Source organism: Ambystoma mexicanum, chromosome 11, assembly GCF_040938575.1.
Source record: "Ambystoma mexicanum isolate Mex_15411 chromosome 11, UKY_AmexF1_1, whole genome shotgun sequence".
Lineage (NCBI taxonomy): Eukaryota > Metazoa > Chordata > Amphibia > Caudata > Ambystomatidae > Ambystoma > Ambystoma mexicanum.
Window position 1 is genome coordinate 931,014,337 of NC_090934.1, and position 23,807 is coordinate 931,038,143.

The window sequence follows — 23,807 nt, forward strand, 5'->3', positions numbered from 1 at the left end:
CCTCCATTCAACCCTCACTCTTGCCAGACAGGTTAAGGCCAAGGCCTACACCTGTAAACTAATTAGAGCTAGCAAACTGTTCTTATCTAAAGATGGTAGTATCACACTTGCGGAGCTTTAATTTTTATCAAAGTTGGATTATTGTAATGCTCTCTATTTGGATGCCAGCAAACACATCCAAATCCTACAAAAGAATGCCTTGACAACTGCCCTAGGTATTGCCAAGAGAGAACACATATCTGCAGCAAGACATCCCACTAAATGGCTAACCATCAATGATAAAATCTGCCTAAAAACTGTGTCACTTATCCACAAATGCCTCAACAATGCGGCTCTTCGTTACCTTGTGCAAAGAATTCCCAAAAAAACTTCTCTTCGTCCTACCAGATATGCTAACACCAATTGCCTAATCATATCCAGATTCAAATTAACCAAAGCAGGCGGGGGCAGCTTCCCCGTCAAAGTAGCGCAGCTATGGAACTCCCTCCCCCACACCTTGAGGGCAGACCAAACATTTCTCAAACTCAGATACAACACCATCAAGTGGCTCAGGGAAAATGACCAATTAGCGCTTATCTGATACCTATTAACTCACAGCACCTGTTCTACCCTTACATCATCCTATGACTTCTATTATTGTATCTATCTATTGTAAATATGTAAATTCCTGATAGTCCCTGTCTCTATATGTATTGTCTCATGTAATCAATGTAATGCCTGTATGTCTTGTATATTGGTAACCCTGTAACCTACCTTCCGCTAAGTTGAAAGCATTCTTTTAACCCTTCTTGTACCCTGCACCCCGATACCCCCAGGTCTGGTGCGCATGATAAATAAATAAACAAACAAACCAACACACATTTTGTTGATGACACCCAAATACTGATCCCCATCACTGGCAACTACACAAGGGACATGGGTACTATTAACAGGGTGTACAGCACCATTCAAAATTGGATGGCTACTTGCAACCTCTGTCTTGACGATGAAAAAACAGAGCTCCTCGCTGTAACCGAGCCCCACCACCTCAAAAACCTTGACTGAACCAATTCCTCATTCTCCATTGATGGCATCGCATGGAAAGAAGTCCATTGGTTGCCCATCAAAGCCCTCATTGCTTTCCTACTTGTATCCATTGCTCACTGCTGCATCTACAAAGAAGCCCCTCTCTATCTGATCAACAGCATTGCCAAGAGACAGTATGTGCACCCACTGCGCTCTTCCCGTTACATCTCACTTGTCAACCCACGCTTCAAAAACACCATAGACGGTGGTGTGAGATTCTGCGCTACAGCCACTTCTCTCTGGAATTCGTTACAACACAACATCAGAAACGAACACTCCTACCCTACTTTCAAGAGACTTCTGAAAACCTGGCTGTTCAATAAATATGTAATTGCCTTACTTTTCTTGCTGCCAATCTTGCCCCTACTATTTCTTCTGTACAAACGCTGTGATACCCCTGGGGTTACACAAATGCTATTAATACATAAAAGGTGCCAGCAAAGGCACCATGTAATGTGCACGCTGCAACAACAAAAAACACCTTTGGCATATTAATTTAAGAAGTATTTTGTTTTGTGATAACATTCCAATATAGGGGCAGAAACTAAGGACAGGCTGAGGTGTGCAGCCTATTTCAAATGAAAAAGTCGAAAAGTCCTTGCCGCCGTCCACGACTACTACAAGTGTATTGGTACATTGGTTATGGGAAAACGCAATAGATGTAAAGTAAACGTACACTCTCAATTCAAGTGACGCTTATTTGGAGGACACCCGTCCTAGTCCGAGGCCCATTTTGATAGTTTAAAAAGTACTTTATTCCTGCTGTGCCGTTCTAAAATGACTATGGCACCGATTCAAGCGAGAACAAGAAGCAGGTGCCCACACAGAACTTGAATTCGCCCCGATCCACACGTAGGGAGTGGAGAGTAGCGGGGTGTTAAAACGTCCAGCTCTTGGAACATGTGTGAAATTATGCTAATACAAACATTTCCGACATTACAGTCTCATTACTCCCCCCCCATCCCCCATCCCCCATCCCCCATCCCTCATCCCTCATCCCCCCATTTAGACCCTGAGCGGAGTGGTAACGATGGCAACGCATCTCCTCCCTCACCTCTCCCGACAGCCGCCATCTTACTGTTGCCTTGACTCTTTCCATAAACGAAGCCTGGACAGGCCTTAATTAAACAAGAGTTGAGAGTAAGCCGTCCCCCTTTCTCATTGGCTACTGTTGTTACATTGACATGACAGTCCGCCGTCTAGCCTGATCGCCATCTCCACGAGCGCTCTCTAATACACACACGTTCAAGTTGAATGCACAGCAAGTGTTGAAACATATATTAAGGGCTCTTATTGCAATGCATTACTTCCAGCGGACCCGTTCAATTGTTATGTGAATATCACAAAAGCGGCAATTGTTTTTATTTAAGACAGTGTAAAGGTTTATAATTGAAAGAACGCACTTCTCACCCATATGATGAAGTATAATATTCAGTAAAGTGCTACATTTAACACATATTAAAGAATTATAGGTTCGTTCTACATCATTCAACTGAATCCCTTTTCTCTTGCCATAAACCAAAGCGAGGACAGGCCAGGAACAAGTTTGTCCTGTTTCTAGTTTGACGACAACCACGAGCCATACCAGCCAGGAGAAAACGGACAATCGATGAGCCCCGCCGAGCTATAGTAAATGTGTCGGCCATCTTAAAACTACACAGAAGGGGGCCTAACTAAAGGCAGTCTGCAGGGCGAGATATGGGAAGGCGGCTTGCACAGAAAAATTCATAACTCAGCATAGAAAAATATGTAAACTAATAGCAAAAAAATCTACAAAATTAATATGTTCAATAAAATATATAAAAACGTAACAAATTGCGTTTTTTCTCTTGGACATGTTAATGATTCAACATAAGCATGGAGAACACCCAACATGATTATTCCAACTAAATAGTCGGAACCTATTCTCACGGGCATGTTCTGCGAAAGGCACTAAAACATTAAGCACGTCAGCAACGTGACTACGCAGGTTGACATCTTAGTTTCTGTTCTTCCTGGGCAAAGGCCGTTCGGATAATATCGGGAAACATCACGTTACGTAGTTTATCATACTCGGGTGAAGCCAAGTTCGGACAAATTCGTGCATTTCCGGCTAGCCTTATACTTCGTCAGATTCCGGTGATCGTCGCACGGTACTCCTCGGTGGATTTCGGTAGTTTCCGACCTCAAACTCTCGGGGCCCTTCGGTAGATTCCGGTGGTGGACACTCGGGGCCCCTCGGCAGAGTTCGGATATGGAGGAGGCGGACTCGGCGGCGAAAGAGCTGGGTCTAGCGGAGGCAGCGGCAGTGAGAGCGGCTGTGGCGGTAACTGCCCGGGCGGGGCAAGAGGAGGAGCAAAGCTCAGACCTGGAGGCAGAGGGAATGGGGGGAACGACACATCTGGGCCTGGAGGCAGAGTCGCATCAGGACGTGCCCGAAGTAGCCTATGCAGGCGAGTGACAGGAAACTTCCGCAAGGGGAGCAAGAGAGCAAATAGTGCTCAAGAGCAATAGGAGGGATGCGGGCAAAGAACAGTAATACTACTTCCTTGCCACAAGGGGAGTCGTGCAATAGTAGAGCCAGATACCTGGGTCAAGTTAGGTAACAGTGTTCCATACAGAAGCATTGTACACAAGTAATACAAGTAAGCAGAGCAATGCTTTTTCCATGCAAGTTAATAGTAGGGTTTTGCAATGCAGATAAAAAATAACGAAGAGTAAGTGGCACATGAAAAGGGGGTGAACCATACAGTATAAATATCCACAGCAATATGTTAAAGCACTAATAATTTGATTATATAATTTTTCATGCATGCCCAGTTACCGGCAGGCATGCTCATCGCAGAGACGTGGTGCAGAACTCTAAAGTCTCCCTAGTCCATGTGTGAGAAAGCCATTCAGTTTTGTTTTTGTCTTATAATTCTGGGTTTTAAAATCCTTCATGTAAAATGGAAAAGACAAAAACTATTTAATCCCAGAATTTTGTTGACTGTTTAAGTACCTGATAAATGAAGATTGGTCTGACAGAAAAGAGACTTAGTAACTGACTGGTACCCTGCATGTGGAATGGAGCTTTGTGCCACCTCAATGCGCCCTTTCTTTAAAATTATGTGCAGGGTTTAGCTTTTTTAAATTAAAAAATCTCTGGTTAAAAGCCATGCACGTTTTTCTAGACCATAAGGGATTGATTCGTAACACTTTTTTTTTTTTTTTGTTTTTTTTTTGGATGCCTTAAATTGATGGGCTAGTGCATTTTTTTACGCGCTCTAAAACAAGGGTGCCTTAATTTGCACAACTTCACAAATCATGAGATGGCAGTGGAGCATTTTAAAACCATATTCTGATTCATAAACAATAGGCACTTCAAAGTGCGTGAAAATTGAAAGCATTCCCTCAGCCTGTTTAAATCAAGCACAGGGGCGGGCGTAATGCATCAGAGGGTCATCTCTGTCTCTTTAATGTATTTCTCTTCAAACTGGGACAGCAGTGATCCTGTTTGTTTCTATCCTTCAAACGCAGGTAGGATTCTTTTTCTTCGATTTACATTTTTCAAGATGACTGGCCCTTTATCTGCAGCATCTGTCGCGATTGACCACGTGAAGTACGTTCGCACATCCATTTTGCATCTAATTCTAAACCCTTTTCAACCAGTTCTAATATTGTTTTTTTTTTAGCAGTTAAGATTATTTGGACATTTAACAACCAAATGATGTTATATATTAAGCTAATGCTTAATATATAACATCATTTGGTTGTTAAATTTAACAACCAAATGTTATATTTTAAGCATTAGCTTAATATATAACATCATTTGGTTGTTAAATGTCCAAATAATCTTAATTGCTAAACCATTAGGTTACTGGGGCATCCTTCATTTACAACTAAACTGTATCACAGACTGAAATTAAGGTTGGATAAACAGGGGCTTACATCAGCTCCTGGATATCCAGCATTGACTAGTGACCAGGAGCTGGGGAACGAGGAGATAGTACAGTGTTTCATAAATCTAACTCCCACATAAGATCTAAATATATCATCTTGTCCCTTATGGATGACCCCTTATGCTTTACACAATATGGAAACCTGGAATTTAAAAAAACATTCACTGTTAACTTTTGACATCTATGTGTCCAACCTGGTGGACAGTCTTTAAGGTGCATTACTGTTGATTAATACAGTGACTTTGCTCCAATTTGTGGTAGTCCAAACTATCCCAAAACATTTAATGATCTACCTTATTGTACTGCAACGATAAAAGCTCCAATAACGTGGCTGTTTGACTATGTGCATGCAACAGTTTCTTGCTGATCACAGCTGGTAACTCCATTATGCACCGAGCAAAGCTGTGAGTTACTAGTCACTCAGTTTCCATTCCTTGATTATTATTGTAAGGGTATTTATTGAGCATGGACCTAGCTTCGGGAAGCAACTGAGCACTTTACAATCATAGGGGGAAGAACAGTGAGGGAAGCAGAGAAAAGGGGGCGAAGGCTAACCCGGGGAGGGCTAGGGCTAACCCGGGGAGGGCGAGGGTGGGCCATTGGCAGCAAAGGATCTACATGCAACCAGGGTCGTAGACAGTGGGGAGCAAATCACAGAGTCTTAGGTAGGGTGGGGAGAGCAGGGTTTGTGGACCTAGGTGTTACTGTGGAGCCATTCATTTTTAGAGGAAGGTCTTGAGCTCTTTCCTGAACTGTAGATGCGATGGGGCATGGACGTCATTTGGGGGTCACAACTGAGACCTCTGAGATCTCCCTTGCGACCTCTGTGGTCTCCCTTGCGACCTATAAAAAAAAACACAAAAAACATTTTACATTTTTTTTTGTAATGCAAGCTCCTGGGCTGTGGCCAACACCATGTGGCTCTTTACTTCTGGAGTGGCTGGCTTTCTTGTTCAGGCCCCTTAAAAAGAAGAAAAATAAGAACAGGAGTGTCACAAGTCTAACACTTTCAGCACTGACCCTAAATAAGAAAGAATAGGAATACCAAATAATGTGTCTTTCCGGAATTCTATACAATAATTGCTAGACTCAATAAAGGTTTATTTCAGGCACACTTTAGGGGGTGAGTCACTCATTTAGTCTGTTCTTAAACACCCCAACTCAGCCTTTCATCCTTGTGAAGTCGATAAATGAGTACCAACACAGGTTGGGTGATATTGGGTTTATATTTTTTCTATATAAAGTGCTTAAGCGTAAGTGTTATATAGTAACACATCATTATTATTTGGTCATGGACGTTTGCTTGCATTCACAGTAATTTGGTAATATGGGCCTATACACACTGATCTTAACGATACATATGGCGTTCCATTCTTGTATGAAATGTACATCCCATTATAGTGACATCGTAACCATATTTTTCGTAGTGTACAATGCTATGTGATGCCACTTCCTGTTTTGTCAACTGGTGAAAGGTTGTGTTCCATCGCTTCACGCAATATCACTTTGCGGTGGGGTCAAATGAAATCACTTCCTGTGATGCCATCAGGGGTCAAAGGTCATGTGATGTCACTTCCTCCACCCTTGGCATTTTGGTGAAATGACGTCCGTGCGATGGGGCAAGTCTGATGTTGACAGGGAGTAGGTTCCAGAGTCATGGAGCGTAGACACAGGCGGTCTCTCCTCTGGTTCTTTCCTTACTACACTGTCGGAGTTCAAGTCTGCACATTTCCTTTGGATGGATCACAGGCCTCTGGAAATGCTGAGTTTCTCATTGAGGCAGTTTGGGGATTTCAGGGCGACAGCCTTGTAGATGATGCTACAGGATTTGAAGATGATAAGGGCTTTCAGTGGGAGCCAGTGCAGTTTGATGAGAGTTGGAATAATGTGGTCAAATTTGCAGAGTCCTTTAATGAGTCTTGCAGCATGCAGGATACATTTTAGGAGTGTCGGGGTAGTTCCCGGAAGGCCTTCCAAAAGGGAATTGCCACCATCCCGCTGGTAGAGAACCAATGCTCGGACAGCAGAGCTGTAGTGTTTTTCTGGGATGAAGGGCTTGATTTTACACAGTACACAACGTTGGTCCCAAGCTGTTTGTGTCTTCCTTGCTGTGTGCTGTATGAATGTGAAGTGTCTGTCAGTGTTGGACCCAAGGGACTTGGCACAGGTGGCCAGCTTCATGGTTCATGGCAGAGAGCTAGTTCTGAATGTCAGGGCGTTTAGTGTTGTTGGTCAGTAGTAGGAATTCAGTCTTGATTGGGCTGAGCTTCAGGAAAGGACCGGTGAGTCAGGCTGTCAGCCTGTGGATGTCTTCGATGGAGAATATCTTGAGGTAGATCTCTGTATTGGTGCATGTTGACGTTGTGTGTAGTGAGGAGGGTGCATACATGAGCTGATGTATATTTCTGGTGAGTGTTTGATGGTCTACTGTGTCAAATGCTGCTGAGAGGTCATTAAGATCTAGAAGGCAAGGATGACCATCATCAAGGATTTTAAGGGCATTGTCGATCACCTTGATGGCCGTTTCTGTGCTGCATCTGGGTCTGAAGCCAGATTGAATGTACAGAAGGAGGTAATTGGCTTTGATGTTTTGAAAGAGTTACATTGCTACTGCTTTCTCAAGGATCTTAAGTAAGAAGGGAAGATGGGGCGTTAGTTTCTGACATCGTCACAGTCCAGTATTGGTTTCTTAAGAAGCAGGAGGATTTGCCCGGTCTTGAGGGTCGAGGGGAATGTTCCTTGAGTTAGGGAGCTGTTGATGATTGTCGGGTAAGGGAGGAGTGCTTCAGTCGGAAGGGTCTGGTGTACGTAAGAAGGGAGGATGTCGTCCGCATACAATGTGGCCTTAAGGGATGCTAAAGTGGCAGTGAGGTCTTCCATAGTTAGTGTCTTGAAAGTTACCCAGGCAGTTGTGGTTTTGCTAGATGGGATGTGTAGTGTGATGTCAGCTGTGGCGTTGGTGTCTATGTGTTGGCAGATCATGTTGACCTTGTTGATGAAAAATTAGTTGATGGCTGTGTATTTGAAGATGGAGTGTGCAAAGGGTGGATCAGGGAGAGGGTTGCTTCAGTGCCTGATGGCTTTGAAGAGGGCTCTGCTTTCATTGTTGGCCTTGGCAATGGTGTTTTGGTAGTAGTTGGCCTTGGCAGTGTTGATCAGTCACCTGCCTGTTTCAAAGAATTCCTTGAGCAGGGTAAGGCTGGGTGCGAACATGTCCAAACAAGAATGTCCCTTTTCTTTTCCTATCTCCATGTACATAAAGTTCCCGTAACAATTGTCTGCATTCTCTGGCTCACTGTATATTAATCTAGCTAGTCCCTTTGTTGTCATCCCAGTGCCGCTGACCGCATTTGTCCATCTTCCAGATTTGCAAATAACAGAAAACAAATGATGAATGGCCTCTTTACTAAGCTTTATTTCTAGGTTTTCAAAACATCGGTGGGTCAGCCCGCATGAAGTGCTTCACCATGGCCATCCACCTGCTCTTAGCGAGTTGGGTTGGAAGTAGATTCTGAGCTTTTCAGCTCTCAGTAGACCTCAAGTGGTATAGTAGGTTTTGGCATTTCTAACTCCACTCTAACAACAAGCACCTGGGGTCTCTTCTGTGGTCTGTGCAAAGAGTTCAAAACAGAGAATAACTGCAGAATCTAGACTACCTGCTTTGGTATACTCTTTGCTGTGGAGCTGGAACAAGTCGCCCTCTACTCCAACCTCCCACTACCCTAAAATTTAATTTGAAATTTAGCCTAACTCTGCACCCTCTAAAAAGATGCTTAGAAAAAATGCAGTAACACATCAGTTCTCAAATGCAGTGACCCTGCCGTGGTTGTGCTGGTGTGCATATAGTGTGTGGTCATGTAGGAACCAAGCTTGCACTGCCACTTCATGTTCTTCACATATTTAGATTTGCAACATTTGTTGGGAAAAATTACTTGTATTGGGGAATAACGTTTTCCTTGCATTGCTGCAAGTGAAACGAGGGCGCCATGAAATGTCCTTGCAGTGATTTGGGGGAAGTTCTCCCTGAGAATGTTTTTTTAAATAGGTCAAAATGGTGCATTTTTTCAGCACAAATTATGGGCCCGGAGGTAAGTGCAAGGGGTGGGGTGGGTTATCCGGTCCTTTTGGGGAGGGGCAAGAGGGAGAGGCTCCCGATTGCCTCTCCGCATTCAAAGGAAAATAAGGCGCCACCCAGGGATGGGCTTCGGGTAGCTTGGACAGCAAGCAAGGTTTGTGTATTCTCGCCCGCTGTTACAGCCATCCGATTGGCTGAGCACCCTTGCCCATGTGTGAATGTTACCTTTCAACACTTTCTCTACTTTTACAGTTTTGCTATCCTTACCACAATCATCACCACCCCTCCCCCCTCTATTATTTATTTAGCAAGCCCAGCTAGCTAGCTTTTGTTTCTGCATCATGTGCAAAATGACTTAACATTTAGTGTACCATCTATGGATTCAGGGAATCTGGTCTCCATCTTGTTTGGAATTGACATATTTGAAACATTAACAGTACAGTGAAAACTCTGTCACTGGGCCTCATTACGACCCTTGCGGAAATGGAAAAATGATGGCGGAAATGCAATACCGCCATCGAACACCGCTCGTTGCGATCATGACCCGTCACCGTAAAGTACAATGCCATTAGCGACACCGCAGTGAACGGCAACGCTAACTGCACCAAGTACGCGCACGCGCGCCTTGCAAAACCGGAATCACCGCCATGGCGCAACGGTACGCGAATTCTGACCCTAGCGGACATGTACTGAACGCCATCAAGCACGTCGTAAAGTACCATTCCGCCATGGCGAGAAATACGGCAACGCGAACCAACCGTAAATGGCCCACTGAGTGCCTGTACTCCACTCCCTGGCCTCATTGCACAACTCCTGGCAGGCGCAATGTACTCACACTATGCAACCAGTGAAATCCACTATTCACCCATGCATGCCAACGTAGAAAAGCATGCAGGGGCTCAAAGCGCCCCGTGAGTGGGCATCCATGTACGGCATGTCACCATAGCCGTACTGACGCAGCACAGGCATGTGAAGGTACAACACATCAAAATGAAAATCAAGAACACATGACACAAAACAACAGTAGTCCCCCATCGCTTGCCACCAGCGCAAGGCAACATCCACAACAGCATCCTGAGGGGGATTGCACCAGCCCTGTACTCATGCCAGTAAACAAACCAACCATCAGCAGAAGCATGTACCACACAAGTCGGCAGAGTGACTGAGCAGCCAGGCTCATCCCAAGAGGGGCCGATGGGAGCTGCAGGGCACAGATGGCATCAATACAGAAGCTATTCCAATGGACATGACCCCAGTCCCCCTCCAACAAACGCACGCAAACACAGTCACCTGTGACCAGCCACATTCTGAACAACCCATCATTCCACCAATCGACCTGGCTGACAGGCACCAGTCGGCCAAAAGCCAATCCCCCGCCCCTGAACAGCACATCATGTAAACAGTCACAATGGCAGCCTCTATCCGTGACCATACTGTGCTACGTAGGCAAACGCGGCCAGTACTGTACCACACAACTCAACTCAGAAGGCGGAACACAAAGCAGATCATCACGCAATACATACCGCCACAAAGCGAAAATCGCCACATCACCTGCAAAGAACAACGCAACACGACAAATATCGGAATACAATTTAAATGCCCATCCAAATGACAAAGGCCCCACATCAATTTGCAAAATCCCACCAAAACAACCATCATCACCGAGGGCTGCATCTGCAATAATTGACCGGCTTCCACTTGTGTGACGCCCTGTACCATCATGGCACACAGGGCTTACATCAACGTTCCAAAAGGCAACATGGAAGCGGCAAGAACCGCAGGTCCGTCCCATGAGGCAGGCACTAGTCGAGCTGAAAGGCCGAAATGTTGCACCTAGCCACCAGTACAGCGTAAGGGCATGTGGCCCATTGGCGATCGTCCCATATGATCGAAATGGTGCTCCACTGATTCACCCGAAGCTGCAGGAGTCGAGAGTAAAAACCATCTGGAGGAGTGGCGTAGAGATGGCATCTGCAATAGGGCAGGAGATACCTGTCACCCAAAAGAAACACAAATCAACCGATTGCATTACGGGTCTCATGATGCATTACAATCTTCATTCAACACACCAAATCCACACCCATATGCATGCTAGCCCACTCCAAAGGAATATACACACCCCTAATCCAGTATCGAATCACAACGAAACCAATCAAGCTAAATACACCATTGGCAACGTCGGTTACTGTGCATGCGTCCGTCAAGATAGAACCCATGACATGGGATTAGTAACGTGCCTAGACACAAGTGTATGAAGGCGCGTCGAGACAGGGAGGATCCGACAAGGGCAGATAGACGTATGTCCCACTATGGCAGCCTTGCATCACATAACGCAGGGGAAGGGGAGTGAACCAAAAAACCCATGTACATGGCAGACCCTAAACGGATTCATCAGTCCATGCATCCACACATCATTCCCTCATCCCGCAATGAAAACGCATGAATATTCACTCACATAATATGTGAAACTTCCATCGCGTCTGTGCGTAATGCAGTCCGCAAAAACCACTGTGCCCCTGGCCGGATCTGTAGTGTTGTGAAGCAAGATGGATTTGGGAACGTCCTGCCTCATCGTCCACTACGCTATTGCGCATCCCATTCAATTCATATCATTCATTGCCTGCTCGTTATGGGCCATGTCCCAAGGACATTCTACAATAGAACGTTACATTTCCAGCCAGACCTGTGGGCGTATCCTCGCCGCTACTTCAAAACCCAAAATGCTGGCCTTCGAATTCCTCACTTGCAACATTACGTCGAAAAGGCTTCTGTGAACGCTTGCATTCACAATTACATCAATGTAGTGCGGCTGTGTGTCATGATGCTAACTGGCTGCAATCACAAATGGGACGCCACGCCCGTCGGTGAAGTACGTTACTGTGCTGCATGAGGGTCGGCCATCGATCGAGCCCTACATACCACTGACTCTTCACAGGTATGTAAGCGGCTGCAATCATAGCATGTGTAACAATGGGAGCATAGCATGAAAATCAGTCAAAGTACATCACACTGCCATCGGGATTTGATACATGATTCCAATCCCAAGATGCCATGCGGCCAAATGCAGCCTTACGTGCGGGCCGTGCTCGACCAGAAGGGATTGCATCTGCCACAGATTCATTCAATCAGCACAGGTGGAGGCCATACAGGCCGACAGCACATATATTGCAGACCCAAACCCCTCCCACAACCACTCCCACTCCAAAATGCTACCGGCAGGACTAGCGATGTTGGGCCTGGGGTACCAGATAGCACTGCAAGTGCTACAACTACAAGAAGACGACGAACAACAACAGGTACAACAACCGGGCGCACAGGGGAGACGGAGGAGAAGGAGGAGGAGGAGGGCAAGGCAGGGTCAGCAAGGCCCACAAGCACTGCCACTACCACCACGCAGGCGGCCCGCAATCCCACGCCTCCGAGCCGATCCGTTCAACCTCACTGCTGAGCAGATCCACACCCTCTACCGTTTGGACCGGGACACCATAATCGCCATTGTGGACATGACACATGCTGACCTCGTGAGCATGATAGATAGCCCAACCGCCATCCCACCCCTACTGAAGGTGGTGTCTGCACTCCACTTCCTGGCCACAGGCACCTACCAGCACACAGTGGGACAGTTGCATGGCATTTCACAGCCACTGTTCTCACGGACACTCTTCCAAGTGCACGATGCCCTCCTGAAGCACGCCGACGACCACATCACACTACCACGCACGTACCAGGAGATTACCAACGCTAAAGTGGGATTCCATGCACTTGGCGGCATCCCGGGTTGCATTGGTGCCATCGACTGCACCCATGTTGAATTGGTTGTCCCACATGCCATGGAGGTCCAGTACCGCAACCGGAAACAATTTCATTCAATCAATGTGCAAATGGTGTGTGACTCCAACAAGATATTTACGCATTGTTGTGCCAGATTTCCAGGATCTACCCATGATTCTATGGTCCTGAGGAACACAAGAATACCACGCTACATGGAGCGACACGCAGGGCACAGATCCTGGCTACTCGGTGAGTCTCATTCCATGCATGACATCGTGGCCCATTTGATGCGTCAATGACCTTGCAGGGGGGGGGGGGGCTACTTAGCACTATCATTCCACTGACACCCTTTATTCGTCTCATACAGGTGATGCCGGGTATCCACTGAAGAGATGGCTCCTTACACCAATCCGGAACCCACAGAACGAGCATGAGGAGGACTACAACCATGCCCACTCACGTACCCGTGTGGTCATTGAACAGGCATTCGGCCTACTGAAGGCTCGTTTCCGCAGCCTCAGCAGGTCTGGCGGGGCACTCATATACAGCCATGAGAAGGTTTCTAAGATGGTCATGGCATGTGTCATGCTGCACAACATGTGCATACGTAGGAATGTGCCCATGCCCCCTGACGCTGTACTGCATGCACCTGAAGATGATGATGATGATGAGGGTGGGGATGTGGAGGCACCTCAAGGAGTCCATGAGGCACAGGATGCACGTGCAATCCGACAGAGCATCATAGATGCATGCTTCTAGCAACCACGCATGGTGCCTATTACACGGAAAGGGGACCTGTGGCACTGTGTGTGTGTAGTACAGGCACATTGTGGACTGTACGCCTATGAAGGCCTCGTACGCAAATATCAATGTCCACACATGTCATTGGATGATAATGAGGTGCTGTATTGTTGATGTGATTTGATTTATACACCCTATGGACCCGCCACCCAGTGAAGCCCAACACACCCCCTCCACCCTACTACCTCCCCCCCCAACACCAGTGTCCAAATATGCATGCTGTCCGTGGGTAGACGCTATTGCAAGCCCCCTCTACGGGTATCAGGGGCACCCCTGCCCGTGGAGCGCAGGTTCCTGCCAGATCTGCGTTGGGGGCTGCCCTGGACGGAACTTGCCACGGATGAGGTCTCTGCCTGCTCGCGTCCATGCATGTCTCTGAGGGTTTGTGAGAGCTCCGAGAGCACACGGCGCACAGCAGCAAGTTCAGCACAAACGTCTTTGGACGTCGCATGCAGTTCCCCCCTCAGGCTCTCGGTGCTTTTCTCCATTTGTGCTCTCAGGCTCTCGGTGCTTCTCTCCATTTCTCCCCTGAGGCTCTCACTACTTTTCTCTATTTGTGCCCTGAGTGTCTCGGTGGATGTTTCCATGGCTGCCCTGGAACCCCCGCATTCATTTGCATGGTCCTTGAGTAGCGTGGACGCTTCCTGCTGTTGCTCGATCAGCAGGTCGAGGGACTGTTGCCTCTGCTGGGCCATGGACATTTGCGGTGGTGTGACAGGGGGGCTGCTCAACACATGTTGCCTTGGCACAGGACTTGTGGGGGTTGGCCAGTCGTCGTCTTCAGGGTGCCCCTGCGTGGTTTCGTCATGGTGTAGGGGATGGAACATGCAGGGGGATTGGGAAAGGTCATGGATGGTACCTACGTCGCCAGCACTGTTTTCCGTGTCGGAGCATGCTGGCATGACAGCTGTGTCACCTATGGTGCTGCTACCACCAGAGGCAGTGCCATCAGATACGTTCTTTGGGGGGACCTGTGGTGCTGGGGTTGTGGACTTGCTGGCTGCTGGGGTGCCTGTTGCAGTCCCCTCCAGTGTGCTGCCACTTGATTCCTGCTGCTGCCGTGTCTTGATCCTTGCACCTGAGGTGGAGGCTCTTGGGACGTTGGTCCTGGCCCTCTTTGCAGGCGTGCTGGTAGGGGTGTCCTGCAGCTCGTCGTTGGTATCGGACCCTGTGGTGGAGTAAAGAGGGGCGAGCGTTAGTTATGGGTCTGTCGGATTTGGAATGGCAACGTATCAAATGCATTGGGGTGGTACATGAGGCTGATTTGGGACTGGGCCTTGGAGGTGGTCTCATTTTCGTGTGGATTGAGGATGCATTCATTTGGCTGCCTGCAGTTAGGGGGTGCATGCTGCACATGTAGGGGTTGTTTATGGCTTCTTGATTGATTTGTTTGTTCATTCTGACTTTTAGAGGGCGCTGTCAGGGCTAAGTATGTATTGCACTATGGGGTCACATGGTACTGCACATGTTCGTGGTTTGTGGATTTCGCATTGTTTCTCTTGGCCAACCTACCTGATTCTCCGGATGTCGGCACTCCTTTCTCCATCCCTCCGACTCCCTCTATGCTCTCCATTCCTATGGTGGAGGCGCAGATTTCCTCCCAGGGGGTCAACTTGATGGGCGACTCTGAACCCCCCCCCGGTAGCTGTGGCGATGTTCCTGTTCGCAGAAAGTATGCTGCGTACGCGGATCCGCAGGTCGTCCCACCGCTTGCGACATTGCTGTGGCGTGCGGGTTGTTGTCCCCACCGCACTTACGCGCTGTGCCACCAGGACCCATATGGCCTTCTTGTTGGCAAGGGCCGTCCTGGTCATTTGACTGGAGAAGACGACGGCGGAATTTTCCTGTAGGGTCTCGGTGAGCACGGTCAGTTCCTCTCGGGAGAAGTGTACCTGCCGCTTGCGGTCACACGCTTTCTTGGCTACCTTTCCCATATTTATTTTTTTAACTGGGGTTGCTAACGGGTTGGGATGTGTGTCAGGGTCGGATTTTTTATGGTTGTGTTGGGATTCGGATTTTATAGTTGTGCGGCGTGCTGTTTCCCGTTCCGGCCACATGCTTTTACTTCCGTTTCCGTATATTTACGGTGGCCGTAATTTGCGGTGCACGCTCGTTACGGTGACCGCTCATTACGGTGACCGCTAAGATGGGTGGCGGTATTGCACCTGGTGCAGCGTACGGCGGCGGTAAGGGCCGTTTTGGGGTCATTTCCGCCATCGCAGCCTTTCGGATTCCGCCATGGCGTAATGCTCGTGCCCGATGGGTCGTGATTGGCCGCACTTTGCTCCTTCGTGCAATGGCGGAAACGCTATTTACGCTGTTGCGGTCCGGTCAGTCAATTTCCGCCAGGGTCGTAATGAGGGCCACTGTCTATAGTCTGTTTAAGAATAGGGATCTTCATTGATGTTCCTAAAAAACAGCCAAAGCTGTTGCTATGGTTATAGCTGGCGATCTTACAGTGATAGAGCACATGCTTTACTCTGTGTGGCCAACTGGTCACATATGCAGATACTGGCAGGAATATGTTAGTGTTCCACACCCTTGTGATTGAAAACTGTGTACAAGCTAATTGGATAAAAGCATCATCTTTTATTTAGGTGTTTGGAAATCCCAGAAGGTTTTAATGGGTATATTGAAAATAAATATTCTAATTACATCTCTAGAGCTTTGGGAAGTTGATTGAAACGGACATTGTGAGAAAGGGTGAGCTTATGTTGTTATTGATACTCACCAGTGAACTCTCCTAACAACATTTATCTAAATTATGACCTTCTGATAAATCTATATTTTTTTTAAATGTCTGATTTGCAGCGCTCACCCATTTCCTTATTTTGTGTAACTAGTTCACGGTGGTTCTGCGATTTCCATTCCAGGTGACATCACTTTTTGCACATCCACAGCATTAGAACTAAAAATATTTGTACAATACTAGCTTTGCCGTTGAGTCATACACTGATCCAGTGCTCCCTCTCCCTTTCTCTTCTCTTTCACTCTCTGCTTCTCTTTTTCTGTGCTCTCTTTCACGCTCTATCTCTCTGTGCTACACTCTTTCTCTCACTTACTGTGTCCGTCTGTCTAGCATTTCCTTTTTGTTACATACTTTAAGCCAATGGTGAGAACGCAGGAGATAATATAATTGTGAGGCACAGTCTGAGCGATACCAGAAGAACCTTGTTTCTATTTTCATAAATGTGCCATCAGACATACTCCCCGGAAACATATTTAACAAGTCAAACTAAAGACAACTTCCTAGCATTTCGAGATTTAAAATAGTACCATTTCAGACAAGTTAAAATCTGGAAGCAGAGCTTGCACACTGCACTTGCATGCTAAGCTTCCACAGTGGGTCATATTCTTCTGGCACTGCGTCACTTAGTTGTGCACGTGCCTGACCACATCCCGCACACAAGCATTTTATTGCTGCACATAACCAAACCTAACTAGAGGGAACATTGATATTCCTGGCAGGATAGTATAGCAGGTATTCTAAAGAACCCTGTAACTGTTTAAGGAGAATTGGGATTCCTGGTTGAAGGGTTCACCAGGTTTTGTCAAAGGAAACTGAACCTAATAAGCAACTTGGATTATTAGAAAGTCTGAACGTGTAATATTCTAGCGGAAGGGAATAGTCCTTCCTTCTTGTTTCTCTGGGAACATTTGAACATTTATTCAGGTTTGGAACTTTCTGTTGGATCTACTAGGCTAACGCGACTGAAGACTTTTTACTCATAGCTGTAGGGAAAGATAGGCGTTTATGCAACCTTTCTTTTGTTAATACATGTTTATAGCCACAAAATCATGCTGTTGTGACCCATTCTTACTCTTGGATCCTCACAGTTTATATACCCACTTGCACAGCACTGATTGCATTCCCATTCTGCCCTGCCCACCTTGCACCATTCGATATACCCACTGCCCTTCCTCCAGACTCTCTCTGGAGGTACCCTGCTCACACATCTTGGTGAGCTGTACATTCTCTTTATAGTTTCTGTGGGGCCAGCGGGTTTAGTGGGGGTGACTAGTTCTTCGTAGCTCTGGGACTGCAACATGGTGCTGAATTCCACTTTTACCATAGCAGTAAAAGGGAGGGGCACAGAAAAAGGGGGCATATAGACCAGGTCCGGTGAATCATGTAATACTGACTCACAACGTTTCACCGACACCTAGAGCAATGCAACCCATGGAACTGAATCGCATAATTCCGCTAATGAAGCATTATGAAGAAAGCCTGATATTATTTAAAGAGAGTATGAAAACAAGCCCTGTCCACACATGGTGAACATGGTGGTGGCAACCCTATGTACTTTGTAGACAAATGTTCAATTGGATACCGCTCTCAAGCTCTGTATTTACATTAAAACATACACAAACAGCTTCATGCTGATATTCTTTGTTGTGATGTAAATATCAAACACTACACCACACATGTATTCTATGGCAAGACTGGAGGCGAGCATTATGCTTCAACTTCTTTATTCACTAACTTCAGCAATTTCAACAAACTAACACCAAAACACATAAAATGCCCACAGTGGCTTTTTTCTTCTTCCTGAACTACAAACTCTATTGTCTCTTTAGTCCATGACCTCCTCTGTTCAGCTATGACCACATCCTGTCCCTGAGCTCCTCCTCTTCTTTTACTGCTCTTCAAGCAGATAAGTACCTTTTATCTCACCTCCTTCTAGTTATCATTAACAAAGTGATTGTATAGTGTCAGAGAGGATTGGGAGAACTAGATTATAGTGGGCATAATGTTTCCTGATAGAGAGTAATCGAGACAGATGTTTATAAATGAATCTTACTAGGAATATCGTGGTGTTTGCGCATAGATTGTGATTTGCATGGATTGTTGATTCGCGGCGCGTACAGATGTGCAGACCTTATCACGTCTGTATTTAGAGCTCCAGCAGCGCGCCGGCCCCCTGCCACAAAACCGGCACCTTACGGGTCTCAGCGGCTGCCGCAGAGCTTCCCAGGCACTCGTAGCTGAGGGGAGCAACGCAGAGCTCTCCAGCCCCCACCGTCGTGGGCGAAGCTCCATGTCTCCGCATTGCATTTACGACACGACGCAGAACTGTAAAGAGCTGGGCCCGGCGGTGAACACCCCTACGTTACTCTGTAACGTTAGAGAAGGGGTTATGGAATTTAATGCACAAGAAATAATTATATTGGAGGAGCGCTCGACACCCCATGCACACAACACGCAGAGAGCGGGGATCTAGTGAGCTAAGGAGCAGGAATCTCCCATATACACACGAGGAGAGGTGATTGAGCCTCTTTCACAGACACAGAGCCCACCAATCGGGCTGAAGGATTGACACAGCAATCCCAGGCAATATCAGAAAATAAATCAGGTGCAGACACAGACAGAGTAAAAAAAACAAAACAAGAGATAATAAAAAGAAAATTGTGACTAAGTGACTACATTTTCAGAACATTAATAACAGAGACTCTGATTTAAGCACCTGACTGGAGAAGTGGGCGTGCACAGACACCTGCTGCAGGTATTCAGGCACACAGCACCCTATCCGAAATGTCGGAATTTGAGTGGATTCAAGAGGAGCAGCCATGGGACTTAGCTGCCAGCTTCAAAGAGGTGCTGGGAAATTCTCTAGTAGATGCTGTGGCCCAAGGGGTAAGACCCCTGCAAGAAAGGCTAGAGAACTTGGAAGCAGGCCAAGGATAGCACCAATGGGACAGAGCGCACACCCACTGAACCCTCTGAATTAGGGTCTAAGGGGAGTAATCTGGCCCGGAAGAGGAAAGCCCCTCTGACCCCAGGGCCCTTCGAGTGGGGCAAAAGAAAAGGCACCTGAGGTCATCGATGCGTTTGCGAAGCTCAGAGAAGCTTATTTGCAGCGTCAGGCAGTGCCGGACCTCACAACCCCCTCCCCAGGGGAAGACAATATGAGAGTTGATGACCCAGGCTCGGAAGAAGAGCCAGCAGAAGGAGACCCGACCTCGCAAGACGAGGAAGGGACAGCAAGGAAGATTGGGCAAAGCCCAGCGGGGGTAAAAGAACCCGCAAGGAGGAGGACCAAGACGATATGTTTGACCCGGACCGCATTAGGAACCAGAGGTCTTCAGACTGGCAGCCCTCCCTCAGGGTCACCCAATACATGACCGTAAGGCTGAGGAAAGCCCTCGATAAGGAAGTTAGGCAGCGCCTTTGAGCAGAGTGCCCAAGACTAGACCTTCCCGGGAAGTTAGTGGAGACGCCCGAGCTAGACCCCAAGATGCTAACTTTCGTATCCAAGACCAGCAAGGATCCCCGCAAATGCATCGTCCGTTCATGGAACAGTTGCCAGGAGAAAGTCCTGGACTAAGCGGGGCCGCTAGCTAAAATTATGGATCTAGCAGAGAGGGCGAAAGATATGGGTGAAGACGTAGACCCCGAAGCCCTAGCAGGCTGGGCCCAGAGAGCGGTCTGCTTACTGGGAAACGCTAATTGCGCTATTGCCTCAGAAAGAAGGAGAGGCCTACTGTTGAAGATTGACCCTAAGCTCAGTGACCTTGCTTCTTACGAAGCAGGAGAAGCAGCGCAAGGTTTTCTTTTCGGCGACATCTTCGGAAAAGAGATGGGTTGCTTCGTGGGGACTTATACTTCGCTGGAGAAGGCTCAAGCTTCCATCAGGAAGATCTTCCCGAACTGAGTTTTTGCCGGGACCGGTCACTTCAGGGGTCGCGTGTCCGGTCGAAACCAAGGAAGTAGAAGACCCTCCAACCCCAGAGCCCAATACTGGGAGAACAGGCAAGCGGATTCCTTCTTCCCGGCCAGGGAACATTTCCCGAGAGGGCGTAGAGGAAGAGGATCCGGTTGAGGACAAGCATTCACTCAAGGTGAGAAAAGTTCATTACCCTCCGGTGGGAGGACTGCTACGTTTTGGGAAAACTGGCGCGCGCTTTCCAGCGATGCCTGGATATTGCAAACCGTGAGGGGGCTGCGACTAGAGTTTATAGAACCACTGATACAGGAGCGCAGGCTTTTTCAGCAGCACCTATTGTGAGCAGAGCAGAACTGCTTAAACCACGAGTTAGCGCAACTCGTGCAAAAGGAAGCTATAGAGGGATGCCCGAAGTCTCCCAGCTTTGTGAGCAACATGTCCCTGGTACACAGGAAAGAGAAAGTTCGCCCAGTAATAAATTTGAAGCAACCGAACGGTTGGATAGTCTACCGCCATTTCAAAATGGAAGGCATTCACCAGCTCCGAGACTCCCTCAGGGAAGGAGACTGGCTGAAAAGGCTAGACTTGAAAGATGCGTACCTGACAGTTCCAGTGCTAGAGGAGTACAGGGAATTCCTAGCTTTTCATTGGAAAGGGCACCATTGGCAATTCAAGACGATGCCCTTTGGTCTTGCGTCAGCACCCTGGGCTTTTACCAAGCTCATGAAGCCAGTAGCAGCAGCAATCCGAGAGAAAGGGATAAGGTTGATTATATACCTAGATGACTTGCTGCTGCTGGCCGAAGACCGAGAGACGCTGGTCTACCAGACGAAGTGGGTACAAGACCTGATACAGTCACTGGGGTTTCTAGTGAACGTGGAGAAGTCGGATACCATTCCAGCGCAAAGATTGGACTTCCTAGGATTTGTCTGGGATGCTAACAGCCTCTATCCAAGCTATATTTCCAGGGCCATTACATTATTGAGCCCTGCAGAGATTGAAGATTCAGCATCTGCAGCAAGGGCTGAGATATCATCAGTTAGTACCTTTTTGGATCAAGAATCCATAACAGAACTGGAATGGTGGTTGAAGAATATGGACGCCTGGAATGGGCGGGCCATTTTCAGAGATCGACCAGACCTGATCATAGAATCCGACGCCAGTCGCCTGGGCTGAGGAGCGCAATGCGGAGACCTGCAGACAGGAGGGAAATGGAGTGAGGAGGATCTTCGCCTCCACATAAACTGTCTAGAGCTGCTGGCTGGCTCTTTTGCGATCAAAGCCTTTATGAAAGGGAAGATGAAATCATGCATACTGCTAAAGATGGACAACATTTCAGCAGTACGCTACATAAACCACCTCGGTGGGACAAAGTCCTAAGATGCTAGCCAAGCTGGCAAACGATTTTTGGCATTTTTGCCTCCAGTTGGAGACATCAGTGACAGCGGAGAATCTGCCCGGAGTGCTGAACGTAGTAGCCGACTGGAACTCGAGGTACCTCACAGACTCCAGCGACTGGAGATTGAACCCGACAGTGTTTCAGACTCTGAATCAGAGATGGGGCCCATTACACATAGACCTGTTTGCATTGCGCCTTAACGTGCAGACAGCGGATTACTTCAGCTGGAGACTGGATCCGGGAGCGCGCAGCACGGATGCGTTTCTGTAGGTATGGATAGGAGGGCCGCATTATGCTTTTCCCCCTTCATGATGCTGAGCAGAGTGCTAGCGAAGTGTCGGAGGAAGAGAGCAGAGCTACTGTTAGTCGCACCACTGTGGAAGTCATAAGTATGTTTTCCCACACTGATGGAATTATCAGTGGACCTTCCGAGAATACTGCCGGAAGGAGAACGACTACTCACGGACCCAGTTGGTTTGTATCATCCTCTGACAGTGAGAGGGACACTCCCGCTCATCACGTGCAGGATATCAGGAAACGCTGGGCATTGCCAGGCATTTCGATGCAAGCTGCAGAGCTTACTGCAGAGTCCTGGGCTCCTTCCACTAGAAGGAGCTACGACGCGGCTTGGGCCAAATGGACTAGCTGGTGCAAAGGAAGAGGTGTTCATCCCATTTCAGTCCCTGTAGTGGTGATCCTGAATTTCTTGGCACAACTGCTGCAAGACGGCAGAGCTTTCCGGACCTTAGGAGTGTATAGGTCAGCAATCTCAGCAGGGCACTTGCCAATTGAAGGAATACCAGCAGTGGAACATCCAGCTGTAGTGAGGCTCATTCAAGGAGGAAATTTAGAGTGCCTCCGGAGCCTCGTTATAATACAGTCTGGGACATGACGGCAGTTCTCCGACTATTGGAGGGCTGGCCTACAGACAAGTATCTATCCCTCAAGCAGCTTTCAGGTAAACTAGCCATGCTGCTATGTCTCGTATCTTGTAAGCGCGTATCAGACGTTAAAGCTCTAGAGACTACCAGGAGATCCTTTGGTCCAGAAGGAGTTACTTTTACTATAGTCAAAAGGACTAAGACAGGGACCGCATCGGTCCACTGCCAATACTTCCCGAGTAGAAAGAAATGGTGCGTAGCAAGTTGCATCAAGGAATATGAGAGCAGGACAGCGGAATATAGAGCAGCTAGTACCATGCAATTGCTTATAGCTCGCAGAAAGCCGTATCACGCGGTGTCCACTGCCACGATTGCTAAATGGGTTAAGGAAATAATGTAAGCAGCAGGTATAGATCTGGGGAGATACGGAGCACATTCATTGCGGGGGGTGACGGCCTCTAAAGCATTTACGACAGGAGTGTCGTTGAGAGAAATAATGCTAGCAGCAGATTGGGCGAGTGATCGCACATTTAAATAATTTTATTTTAAGCCAACAGAGAGTTTAGCATTAACTATATTGGGGAAGCTTTGAACAAGCATAATGCTCGCCTCCAGTCTTGTCATAGAATAAAGATTATCCCTGCTAACTGCGCAGGGAGTGTTAATTCTAATAAAGACTAGGAGGCGAGCATTAATTTCCCACCCACATGTATGTATTGTAATTGATGATGTTGTATGATGATAGCAATACATGACACCACCCTGATACAGGTGTTTTGATATTTCCTTAGGGGAAGATCAGAAGAATAATTGAAGAGAAGAACAGTTGTCGGAGTTGGACGAGTCGCCGAGAGCCGACCGGCGTGCGAGTTTGCAGTGATTAAAATCTTTGCTCTGTTGGCAGGACGTAGTTGGGAGTGTTCGAGTGACAGTTCAGAGCACGTAAAAGAGAGGAGGAGCTCAGGGACAGGATGTGGTCATAGCTGAGCAGAGGAGGTCATGGACTATAGAGACTATAGAGTTGGTAGTTCAGGAAGAAGAAAAAAGCCACTATGGGCATTTTATGTGTTTTGGTGTTAGTTTGTTGAAACTGCTGAAGAGTAGTGAATAAAGAAGTTGAAGCACAATGCTCGCCTCCTAGTCTTTAATAGAATTAACACTCCCTGCGCATTTAGCAGGGGTAATCTTTATTGGGCAACCATTGTAGACACCATGGGGGTTATTAAATAA

At 47.4% G+C, this 23,807-nt stretch overlaps 2 protein-coding genes across 3 annotated transcripts in view; one reads left to right on the top strand and one right to left on the bottom strand.

Annotated features, from left to right (window-relative positions):
* The window catches only part of TMEM80 (transmembrane protein 80), a 140,386-nt gene extending 138,183 nt beyond the window's left edge, over positions 1–2,203 (bottom strand). Inside the window, exon 1 of the mRNA XM_069624039.1 lies at positions 2,120–2,203. Coding sequence (XP_069480140.1) covers positions 2,120–2,138 — 19 coding nt within the window. The 5' untranslated portion in view covers positions 2,139–2,203. The remainder of the gene's footprint in view (positions 1–2,119) is intronic.
* An 868-nt stretch (positions 2,204–3,071) lies between these two features.
* DEAF1 (DEAF1 transcription factor) overlaps positions 3,072–23,807 on the top strand; it is a 364,344-nt gene continuing 343,608 nt past the window's right edge. Inside the window, exon 1 of one of the 2 annotated variants that reach the window (XM_069624041.1) lies at positions 3,072–3,497. In XM_069624041.1, coding sequence (XP_069480142.1) covers positions 3,299–3,497 — 199 coding nt within the window. In that variant the 5' untranslated portion in view covers positions 3,072–3,298. The remainder of the gene's footprint in view (positions 3,498–23,807) is intronic. The other variant, XM_069624040.1, reaches the window with a different exon arrangement.